At 42.4% G+C, this 12,845-nt stretch overlaps 1 protein-coding gene across 3 annotated transcripts in view; it reads right to left on the reverse strand.

Annotated features, from left to right (window-relative positions):
- OPCML (opioid binding protein/cell adhesion molecule like) overlaps positions 1–12,845 on the reverse strand; it is a 1,065,334-nt gene that overhangs the window by 220,091 nt on the left and 832,398 nt on the right. For all 3 annotated transcript variants that reach the window (XM_054693219.1, XM_054693220.1, XM_054693218.1), the window contains one exon: positions 11,839–12,071. In XM_054693219.1, coding sequence (XP_054549194.1) covers positions 11,839–12,071 — 233 coding nt within the window. The remainder of the gene's footprint in view (positions 1–11,838; positions 12,072–12,845) is intronic.

Genomic DNA, 12,845 nt, shown 5'->3' on the forward strand with positions numbered 1-12,845 from the left:
CAGCAAGCTAGGGAACTCCCCTCTGCTTTCAACTAACAATAATCCAATAATAAAGCCAGTTCCCAAAGGATGCATGGTTCACTCAATTGGGGATTTTAAATCAGCCAGGTTTCCGTGATGTGATGTTGTTTTTGAAGGGGGGATCTGAAATTAAGAGGGTATTAAGATAAAAAACAAAAAACAAAAAACAAAGGAAAAGAAGTGAGAAGAAAGAAGCAGCATTGGAAGAGAGGGTACAATCTCTATTCCAACAATATCTTCTTCTAAAGCTGTTTATGACAAAAAGAGGATTAGGGAGCTCATATCCCAGCTATATTAAATTAAATCTCAGGCCCCTTTGCTCAGACACACGTAGGTCTGAGAACATCAATCCTATCACGACAAAATAGCCCCTGGGGAAAGGAGTCCTCCTGGCAGTGTGCCACCCGGCTCTTATAAACTGTTAACCGTGGTAATGAACCAATCCAAGAGACATATTAATAATGACATGAAGAGACACATTTAGTGTTGATTGTTGAGATGGTGGCAGATTTATTGCCAGCTTGCCAGGAGGGAGGGCTTGGCCCAGCAATGGTGCAATTAAAAACAAATTGAATACAGGGACAAAGAATCAATAATCTAACAGGGCAACTTTTAGTTTGCAAAATACAAATATAAATTAATTGACCTGAACACATTTGCTAACTGGTCATTAATGTCTGCTTGCTGGCCAATAGGAGCGTGTCACCCAGCCATTATGTTGATTGCAGCAGGCTGGGTGCTTGCACTTCCAGCTCAGCCTGCCAGGGCTGCCCTCTGGGGCACATAGTTTGGGGGTGATTTCCAGCTTAACAGAAGGAAACTAGCTGTGTCAGATCTTTCCCCAGAAGCTCTAAATTATGGAATTTTAAAAAAGGTTTCACCAAGAATTTCTTTATTCAGAGCCTTATGTATACAAAGATCTGTCCTTAGCACAGGGAGACAGAAGGGAATAAATTCAAGCGGGGGAGGTGCTCTCTTTTATAGTGTGGTCTCCAATAACCTCCACATTTTACCCCCAATAAAGCACCCCTATCAGATGACTGTTCTGTCATAAGAGCAATCAACATTTTTCTCAATCTTTTATAAAATGTTAGTAAAAGTGTATTTAGGACATTTTGTAATTATCTTTATGGATTGGTAATATTTAATCTAAATTTGTTAAGGAGTTACCTATATAGTCCTGCTAATCCAGATGTCAATCCTGAAGGAATGTCTATGTGTAAAATGATGGAGCCAACTCTGGCTCCTGCCTTCAGGGAAATAATGATCCACAAGGAAAAATAATTAGATCTACTAATTGTTCAAATATGAAAGAGAAAACTACAGGTATCAGAAGGAAATGAAGGCAAACACTATTGGAATTCCACATAAAGCCTTTGGTTTGGGGGTCTGCAACTCTAAAACTTCACTGTCAATAAGACAGCTATTAGTATGAGTGATTCTTTTCTTTTTCTTTTTTTTTTTTTTTTTAGTATGAGTGATTCTTTTCAATTAAATTAAGATTAAATAATACTAAAAAATTGACTTTCCCAGTCACACCAACCACATCCCATGCTCATTAGCCCCTGTGGCTACCATGATGGACAGTGCAGACCTAGAAAACATCCATCGTCACAGAAATGCCTTTGAGACAACATTGCTGCAAAGGGTTAAAGGCCTATGGGATGGCACTGCCCTAAAGGGTCTGTGGAATTTGGGTATCCAGAAAGAACATTAAGACAGATGGCTGTGTAAGAAATGGCAAAGAAAGCAGACGAGAGGGGTGGGCGTGTATGACAACAAAGCGTGACTACACTGATGCGATGTAAAAGTGGAGCAAGAGTTGGGGAGCATATTTGGCCCTGAATAATTTAGTACTGGAAAAAATTATCTAAGAAGTTTTGACTTTCTATTATTGCCAATAGGGAGTCATTAAAATTATGAGTAGAAGGAAGTGACATGATCAGATGTGTGCTTCAGGAATATTTAGACAACGTTGTTAAGATGAGTTATAAGGAGGCAGAGACTGAGGTCTGGGTAGCAATTAGGATGCGACAGTGAAAAGTCACAGGAGAGTAACATTCTGCACTTTGATGGGAATGGCTGTGGGAATGAAAAGGAAGAAAATGACTTTATTGGAAATGACATCTATTTTGATAGAAAAACAAGAGAGAAAGAAGAACCAGGCTAAAGCCAAGATTTTAGACAAAGACAAGGTGTGGAGGAATAGAAATGTGAGCTCAAAGGAAAAGCAGGGTTTGGCGTGAAGGGAAGTTCTCTGAGTTAGCCTTCAGGCTATTCCCCTGGGAAAAGTTCTGGAGGGAATCAGAAATTTAAGAGGCAAGAATGAGGGAAGAAATTAAGAACTAGATATGGAGATTTAAGAGTGAGTGATACAGGCCAGATATTAACTCCAAGAAGGAAGTTATAATTACTAAGATAAATAAACTCAAGGGAGAGAAAGAGGTTCAGGGAGGACAGACCCTGACTATAGACAGAAAAGGTGGAAATGCTTAAACAGAGATAACCTGGCAAATGACATGGATCATCCTGCTTATTTAAAAGGCAGGGATCACTGGGCCTCCCTGGTGGTGCAAGGGATTAAGACACAACCTATGAAGCTATCTGCAGCCACTGCAGCACGAGTTTGATCCCCGGGTGGCCAGCGAGCAACCCACATGGTGCAACAGACCTCTCCTGTCTCGCTGCTCCCCTCAGCAGGGTATTTCAATCTGCCTGTTCTGTTCCCCATTCTGTCTCTGGTGAATCCTCTCACCCCCTGCACCTCTGGCCTGTACCCCAGTTCTTGTATGCACAAATAAATGAATCCTTAAAAAAAATAAAAGGGAAGAATCAGGAGGAAATCTCACAGAGAGGCTAAGTGTAGGCTTTCACTACAAACAAAGCAGAGATCAATCACAGCTCTGTACTTACTAGCTGGTGACCTAAGTCAAGTTCCTTAGCTTTGCTGAGCCTCAGTTTCCTCATTCACAAAAACTGGGAAAATGTGTCCCACTTTCTGGGGTTATGGGGAAATAGATTTGGGCAGGTTCTTTAATATGATTGCTATATTAGGTACTCAGGGCATGATGGCCATGGTTAAGAATCATTTAAAAGGAAAAAAAAATCATGTAAAAGGAAGCAGATACTTGACTGCTTCCCTTGTGATGATTTTACTTCACTTCTATTGCTCTTCAATTTCACAATACAGAATTTATTTACTTATGCTACTGATAGGCTAGACTCAGGAAATAAGCTGAGATCACCATGCAAATCGACAACATAACAGGCATTTCATTTGCTCCTCCATGTCTACATCGGTGATGATTCTGAGAGCACTTTATGACTGTTCTGTTGATTTAAGTCTATTGCAAATAAAGCAGGTGATAGCCACAGGCTCTGCTACCTTGCTTTCTGACTACGGTGTATCACCAAGTCAGGTTCTAAGATGGGAAGCACATTCTTGGATCACATGGAAGAATTTGCCTCAAAACAAGACCACACACTCTCAAAACCAGGACTCTTCAATGGGGTTGAAAAGCATTCAGGGTCAAACCACCGTGGCTGTGGGTTCATCCAATGAAAACCTTTGCTTTGGTCTCACTTTTGGAAAATCCCAACTCTTCCCTTTCTGATAATTAAAAGATTTTAAGTATCACAAGAGTAATTACATATACCTGCTTCCGCACTTTTCTAGTAGGCAGATAAACCTATATATTTAATGGAAGATGAGAAGGAACTCCTGGGGCCACAAAAGAAATAGTTATTAAACTCATGTCATTCACAGCAACATGGATAGAGCTGGAAGGGATCATTCTCAGTGAAATAAGCCAGAAAGAAAAAGAAAAATATTGGATGGTTTCACTTATAGTAGTAATGTAGAGGATCCAAATAAGGGATCAGGAAAAAAATAGTAATTATGATAAAGTAAAAATCAAAATTAACAGGCATCTATAAACCAGAGACATTCTGCAGGGGTAGAGAAGGAAATAGGATCAAAACAGAGGTGGGATGAGCACAAGGGACTACAGTGATGGTACACAGGTGAATTAGGTGGTGGGAATTTCATGGGGACCAAAGCCGAGATGAGAAATCATACAAAGTACGAAAATGAAGAATGATGTAAAATAAATACATTAATAAATTTTAAGAAAGAAATAGTTTATTAAACCTGCAAAAGCTGCATGCTTGGGTATGAGAAAATGCAGGTGAGTGTATGCGTGTGAGTATGTGTGTGTGTGTGATGATCTTAACTTCAGTGCAGAGCAGAACAAAGTCACATATTCTCACAACAATGGAAGAAATACTCTGTGTTTGAGACTGTACTGTCACCAACTCTACATGGCATCATGAAAGGTGTGGGAACCCAGGAGATTCAGTGGAAATGAACACCAATTCTCTTCTAGCCTCAAGAGGTGTCCAATTGAGATAATAGCTGAGTGACACAAGCTGAGAGAAGAGAGAGACCTTTGCATGGAGAGTGAGACAGAGGCCTCATTCCAACCCTAGGAACCAGTACGAACTTGAGGGAGCCAGCAAGAGCCAGTAGTGAGACACTTTCCTTATTGGGTGCACAGTGCATTCTGAGGGCAATTGCTTCATTTTGATCCTTCTAAGTTACCACTGACTTCTTAGTTTACTCAACATTTATTTCATTTTTTAAATATTTATTTATACAAGAACTGGGGTATAGGCCAGAGGCACAGGAGGGTGAGAGAATTCACCAGAGATAGAGTGGGGAACAGAACAGGCAGACAGGATGAAGACACTGCTGAGAGGAGAAGCAGGCAAGGCAGGAGAGGTCTGCTGTGCCATGTGGGTATCTCCCTGCCGACCAGGAATTGAACCTGCATTGCAGAGGCTGCGGACAGCTTCACAGTGCTACGCTCAACCCGCTGAGCCACCGGGGAGGCCCCTACTCAACATTCAAATGAAGACCGTTAGTATATATAATGCAGTTTTATATGGGTCATGGAGATATAAATGTCTCATGGAGCAGAGAAGGAGAGGGTCTTTCTTTTCTACTCCCCAAACAAAAAGGGAACATTGCCAATTTGAACGAGCCAAGTTCAGAGTCACCTGCACACTGTACTGTGAACAAGAGCACCTCCAAGCTAAAGGCGCTGATGAAAAACACTAATAAGAAAGAATAAAAGTGAATCTTGTGATTGACCCAACAGTGAATAGAAAATACATGGATTGTACAGAGACCCTAGCTAAACAAAATTCTCCAGAGAAAATATATTAAAGAATTATAAAATATAATAACTACAATAGGATCTTTACCATTAGTGAATCCTTCTATTTCAAAACCAAAGAAATGATGGCCAGAGAAGTTCTAACACTTATTTTGTATGTGGAGCCAGTCTGCTTTGCTTGCACACACAAATTTGAGGCTTAGAGATCCTTTCCAAAATCCTATTTTAAAATGCAAAAATCACAATATACATAGAATTAAAGTATGCATGTGTGTACCTAAAGAAAATCAATGACACTGAATTATATTCTTCACTGTAGGATAAAAAGGTAGGAAACGCCCCAAAGACACAGTTTGGACATCAGGAGCAGAGTGCAGGCTCTGGGAGTGAGGTTTTGAGGCACCTTCTTTGCTCTTTCCCACCTGCCTAAGTGAAGAGCAAGTGTGATTATAATTTAAAATAGAGTTGAATAAATTAATTTCAGATGGACTGTCTGCTTTTCTTTAGGCCTACAAATACACATGTTAATTTAAAAGTGCAAAATTTGGGAGAATAGGGAAAAATAGCAAAAAACAAAAAAAGAGAGAGAGGTTATGACAAAGGAAAAGTTGAAATAGTTAAGTCCCTGGAAAATGTGTGAAATGTAGGCAAGTTGGTGCCATCACCCCGTGGAAAACACTTTAGCCTGTGCCCTGACCTGTAACTGCCCTGGCCCTGTACGTGCCCCAGGCCCTGACTTGTCCCGCCCCCAGCTTCAGCCTTGCTCACTCCACTCAAATACTTGTCTCCTCAGTAACCACCCTACTCTGAAGCACTTCAGAAATGTTCTACTTTTCTCACAAACAGTAACATTTACCTTTTATTTAGTTATAACTTAGCAATCTGGTGTGTGAACAAAATACTGGATCTAGAATAAAAACACCTGGCTTTAGATAGTGGTGTTTTGCCATGTCTAGCTGGTGTAACTTGGACAAATCACTTCCAACTCTCTGAATCTCAATTTCTTATCTTAAAATGGGGTGACTTTCTATTCTGCCTACCAATGCTTTTGTGGAAAATGATCAAAGGAGATAATGCACATGAAGTGGTTTAACCATTCGTATTCTGATAGTTCCTTTACTAGGGACAATTCTAGAGAAGGGAATTAAAAATATCTGGTAGTTCTATCATCTTTGGGCAAGCCTTTCCTCTTTCTAAATCTCAGTTTCCTTATATGTGTGATGTGCATATGGTGTAGACTTTGTAGGACTGGCTAAGGATCAAGTGAGATAAGGTTTCTACTTAATGTGTACAATGCAGAGGTGGGCTGAATCCAGGAATTTTCTGCTGGGCAGATGTGACTGCTAAAGCAAACTGCAGGTAACAATTCTCACCTGAGCTGACTCCAGACTCAAAGATGCCAGGTCTTTTGCAAATATAGAAATAGCATCACTTGTTGTGGAATCCGGGATGTGAGAAATTAACATAATTCATCATTTCTAGTCCTTTGGGAAAAAAATTGGGCTTAGCAAGAGGAGCTCCGTCCCTGAAATATCTGGTGGGTTCTGAACCAAGAGGGCAGGTAGAGAATATGACCACACAAGGAGCAAAGATTCACCAGGTCTCACTGCCCATCTACCTCTGACAATGCCAGCTACTGTAGCACAAGAATATCCAGGTAGGGCAAGATGCCAAGGAGTTCATGACTATTAGAATGGCAACAGGGTCTGGATTCACCATGGGGGCCAAGATTTTAATATTTACATAGGATATAGAGGTAACATTTAAAAATGTGTATCCCTGGAGGGATGAGCTACAAGTAAATTAATTATCTTTTTTTTTTTGCCTCTCTCTGTATCCCTTCAACATTTGGTTTAGCATCCTACCTTTACTGCTAATTTTCTTTCTTGAGCTTTGCCTTCAATGTTGGTGCAACATAATATCAGTAGTAGGAAAAAAAATGAAGGAAAATAAAAGGAATATTGAAAAAATTTCCATGGATCTAGACCAGGAAAATAATTTTAGACGAGGTTAGCAGAGGAGGTGATGGAGCATGCTGGAAAACACTGATCTTGGCATCATACGACCAAGGTTTAAGACCCAGTTCTGCTACTTACTCACAGGGGACCCTGGCTGTTCTCTTCACCTCCATGAGCTGCAGTTATCTAATTTGCAAAATGGAGCCAGCAGTCACTGCTCTGCAGCCTCCCAGGGCTTGTTGTGAGGGTTAAATGAGACCAAAATTGTGATGATGCTGTAAATTACTAAATAAATGCACAAATTCATGTTCTTCCTCTGATAACATATCACTTAACTTGTCACACGGAAGATGCCTCCAGGGAACTGTTCCCAATTTCTGTCCACTCCAAGTCCTCTGGACAGTGACCGCCTCATTCCCAGCCCTACCTGCTGAAGGGCTTTGTGATTGCTACCTTGGAGTGCCATGTCATTGCTGCATCAATCTGTTCTTTGTTCATTTTACACACATTTGCTAATGCTGAGTGGTATGCCCCAGACAGTGTGTTGTGTGCTGGGGAGAGATATAAATAAATGATAGCTCCTGCTGTTCTCCAGGAATAGTTAATCTCAGAAAACTTACCTACTCTCATGCTAATATTCATGAAGAATTTCAAAAATATTCCTTTGGGTTTTAAGTTACACCTGCTCCTTCGTTCTATAATATCTGAGCAATGCTTGTGGTGTCTTTACCCCTGTACCCTGCAAGCCAAACGCTTTCCTTTCCTGGAGGCCCAGAATCCTAGCTCCATAATTACTAACAAGGCAAACATTTCAATATCTCCCCAAACTCAGGATTGTGGGCAATGTCTTTTAATTTTTCATCTTTTTTTAAAAAAAATTATTTATATATGCATACAAGAACTGGGATATAGGCCAGAAGTGTGGGGCGTGAGAGGATTCACCAGAGACAGAGTGAGGAGCAGAACAGGCAGATTGACTGAAATACACTGCTGAGGGGAGCAGTGGGCGAGTCAGGAGAGGTCTGCTGCACCATGTGGGTAGCTCCCTGGCCAGGGATCGAACTCGTGCTGTAGTAGCTGCAGATTGCTTCATAGCGCTGACACTTAGGCCCTCGAGCCAACAGGGAGGCCCCTAATTTTTCATCTTTTGAAGCATAAGGATGAATTCCCTCATTTTTCCCTTGGACAATATCTCTTGGAGGAATGTTCTCTAAGAACTACCTCTCACTCCTGTCACACCTTTTCAGGAAGAGTAACATTTTGCATGTCCTCATGTGTCCAGTTTCTCTACACATCACCCATCCCACACAGGATGATTTGCTAACCTGATTTACCTGACCCCTTGGCGACTCCTGCCCTTGTTCTGGGTTTGCTTAACTAGATGTAAAGTCTGAGTTACACTGTCACACACTCACATGGTGCCTAGAAATGATCCCCGAGGTGGCTAAGATGTATCTAGGTTATCTAGGTATCAGAGATAGTATTTTATTTTATTTATTTTTAAAAATATTTTTATATATTTATGCGTACACTAACTGGGGTACCGGGGGGGGGGTGAGAGGATTCACCAGAGACAGAGTAGGGAGCAGAACAGGCAGATCTACTGAAATACACTGCTGAGGGGAGCAACAAGAGAGACAAGAAAGGTCTGCTGCGCCATGTGTGTCACCTCCCTGGCCAGGGATCGAACTTGTGCTGCAGTGGCTGTGGATTGCTTTACAGGCTACATCTTAACCCCTTAAGCCACCAGGGAGGCCCGGATAGTATTTTAATGAAGGCAGTTTCTTTGCTCCAAGAGAAGGAGTTGGAATTAATTCTCTCAAACATGTGGCCAAGGCCACCTTATCAAACAGTAAAGGCCAGGCTCGGACGTGAGTGGAAGAGTATCTCGCAGGCCCTCATGCTGCAGAAGCTGGGAACAACAAAGTGGGGACCCCGTGGGATTGCCTTCCCTTCAGCTAATGGCAATTTCATGGCAGAGGTAAGAAATTCTAATGTTTTCAAATGGACAGAAGATAAATAAACACTATTTTTTTTAACAGACAACTTGCAGTTCGGAAATTTTTCAGTTTTTCTCATTGCAAAATCAATACCCATCAGCAGTTTGAAATTAAAGGCAAGATTAGGCCTCAGTTTTATACATGCCTTATTGTATTCCAAAAGCTTTCTACTCAGTCAGATAAATCTTCTTTAAGAGGATTAGGAAACTTTCATTATCTTTATCTAACCTGAACTAACACTAAGTCTGAAAAATTAATCTATAGACTGGACAAAAGCCGATACTGCTGGGAAGAAGGAGGACTCCTGTGCTTCTTTCTCATTGAGTGCCGGGGTCTCTGCTTCCACACACCACAAATTCAACTGGATTCCAAAGAAGGAACATGTTTCCCTCACTATCCCCCCACCCCCCCCCCACACACACTGCTAACCAAGACAGAAGAGATGCAGCTCCCCAAGCTTCTTCCAGCCCTCAGTAAATGCAAAGACGCGTCTGCTAAGTGTCTAAGAGGCGTCTCTCTGCTAACTCTTCTGACCTCCCCGACGGCTGAAATTTGGACTTCACAGGACACCTCAGATGCCCAAACTATAAGAGTCACTTGGCCTTGAATGTGGCAATGACGAGGAACTGACCTCCGGAGTCTGGGGCTCTGCCTCTCCCTTGTTCTCAGACCCTTCCTGACCCAAAACTGTAGGTCCACAGGGAAACCCCACCATCCCCACGGGCAGTACAGGGCACACGCCACGCCTGTGAAGAGCACTTGTCCCAGGGCCGGCACTGATCACTCGTCATGGTCTGTACTGACTTCCACTTGCGTACACAATCTGTCTTCTTTCCTGAAAGGTGATAGCCTTGTTCTGTTTAAGTCTGTTTCTGTGCAGTGCCTGACAGTTCTTTTTCATTTCAGTGCTGCATTTCCCGAATTTGAAGATAACTTTGCTGTCAAGGCCACTGGGGTGCCACGGAGGCGTCACTTCCAACGTTGCGAATTTCAGCTCCACTGGAACGCAGCCCAGGTGGTAGGAGGGTAGTGAGAACTCACTCTCCCTTGTTTTATGTCTCCCAACATACTTTGAACAGACATTCCAGCTCCTCTCAGATGACTGATCTCCCAAGGGTCTCCACTGCCCTCTAAGGAGAAGCATCTGACGTGACAGTTGCCTCTCTCTCCAGATGGCAGACCATCTTGTAGCTCCAAACCAGTGATCGTCACCAAGCCATACCCCTGGGCAGCACATGTATGGAGAACGGAAACAGCAGAATATATAGACATCTGTTGCATGGCAGACTGATGTGGGTGTTTAAAGCACGGAAAGGCTGGGAGGATACACTGAGGCAAGTCTGTAAACAATATGGCGGCTCAGAACTGCTAGAGAGAGGAAGATGCAGCTGACAGACCTCTGGGTCTGCATGGGTCATTTCAAATGACCCACAGAGACAAAATAGGTAGACCTCGAGGTGATTATGTTAAATGAAGTAAGTCAAAAAGTGAAAGACAGATATAGGTTGGTTTAACTCATAGTCAGAATATAAATATCTAAAAATCATACACTAATATGAACGCAAATTCTTGAACTCAGTGAAAGAAGATAATGGTTACCAGAGGGCACACAGGGGTGGGGAGTAGGAGAGGGAAGGGACGCACAGGTGGTATTGTTGGAGGTGCTTTGGTGGAGAGTGATTAAAACATATGCACTATGGAAGAGCAAAAATGTAACTCCCAAAATTAAAATAAAAAATTAAATGACCCATAGAGCAGGGACCGTGGTGTTGTGCTAGCAAGGAAGAATGTTCTAGCCACAAGAACATCACTCCTGAACTGTACAATGGCTGAAGCCCAAATAGACACTAAGCCTGCCACAAACTCTCCAGGTGACCCACCGAAAATAACAAAACCTTAAGTTTAGAAAGGCAGGAGTGAGGAAATCCATGTTAGTTGAGCAAGGATGCCATAAACAATTCACAAACTGAAAACACAGGCATCAAAGTGGCTGTGGATGGGATCTGGTAAAAGGCAGTACCAAAGGCTACATCACACACAGGGGCTACATCACACACAGGGGCTACATCACACACAGGGGCTCCATGTATGAGGCCTTAAGAGATCAGAAATCTCCCCCTTTTTTAATTATATAGACTTAGTTCCAACATAGACTTGGCGATATCATTTTGACTGATAATGTTATTGATCTGGGCTCCATTGTAGGGTTAAGAGTGAGGCATAACCACAGCCATGAAGCTGAGGTGGACCTGCTGAACAGCACTCAGAGCCACTTCCCGCCCACGCACGGCCATCAACTATGCAAAATGGTCACAAGTTCCAGGACTTACACATCAATATTACAAACCACTTTTATGAAAAACAGCCTCTGAAAGATACTAAAAGACACAGAGAATAAGATGGTCTTGTGGTCTATTTGGGAATATTTCTTGTCTAAACTCCAGTGTGATAAGTAAGATAAGAGAATTCAAGCAGCAAATACCAAACAACTCAATCATGAGACCAGAGGGTCACAGGTAAACTTGAGACACTGCGAAGCTACTCAGTCCTTAGTCAAGAATCCAGCAGGGGTAGAACCAGGATACCTAAGTCTCTTGGGTTTTACAGGGGATAATGACAAAGGATGCTGCTTTGCTTCATCACTGACAGGAATACCAGCCTCCCAGTCCAGCTGTCACTCACCTTGCACTATGAGATGCACCCTTGAGGTCTTGGGGTGGTTGTCTGTCTGCACGGAGCAGGTGTACGGGCCCTCGTCGTACACGTCCACGTTCTGGATCATGATGCTGTACTGGGTTGGGGTGTTGACCAGGATGATCACACGAGGGTCTATGGACCACTTGTCATTCCCGGCGTAGAGAATGGTGCTGCGGTTCAACCAGGCCACCCGGGTGACCCGATCGTCTATGGTACACCTGTGAGGGAGGACAGGAAGGAGGAGGGAGGGAGGGGCATGGAGAGGAGAGGTAAAAGAGAAGGAAAGGGAGAGAAGGGGGGAGGCAGTGAGGAGAGAGGGGGGCAGGCAAGAGGAGGGAGGAAGTAAGAAGGAGAGGGACATTGAAGAAGGGTAGGAGGGAAGAAGAGTGTTGGGAGATTACATTATAAATGTGGTTGTTGTATTTGGAAGAGTAATGAAACAATATAATCCAGTGCTAAAGGGAAACAATTAATTATAGATGCAAAGTTTCAAATACAGGGGGACAGTGGTCTGAATCATCCAGAAGAACCATGATGCAAAATCATTTCTATTTGATTTCAGTACATGTTACATGAATAACTTTGCTGTATATTTGCTTTCCATTCTATTTTCCCCCTAGGCTTATATGAAAATTAGTTTATATTTCTTGAGCACATTTACCATCTTGTGGGAGCAGTGGCCTGGGGGCACAGGGGGAGAGAAAGTGGATCTGTATTTCAAATAGGTCACAGATAATCCATGGAGCAAATACTTAACTTGTTGGTAGTAAAAAATTGAACATATTTACCTTCAGACTTCCCTCGTGCTGATAATCTCCCTGTACCCTTAATCTACCCAAAGTCTGCAAACTACAGTTTATAACATGGATTGTTCGAATTTATTTTTACAAGCCAGATAATTTTAAGGAAGTCATGGGGAACTCATGACATTTCAAGAAAGGGAAGAAGAAAATAGTCAGGCAGAGCTTCTGCCACCTCTCCCACTCCTTTCC

Source organism: Talpa occidentalis, unplaced genomic scaffold (genome assembly GCF_014898055.3).
Source record: "Talpa occidentalis isolate TD23 unplaced genomic scaffold, MPIMG_talOcc4v2.1 talOcc4.12, whole genome shotgun sequence".
NCBI classification, from domain to species: Eukaryota; Metazoa; Chordata; class Mammalia; order Eulipotyphla; family Talpidae; genus Talpa; species Talpa occidentalis.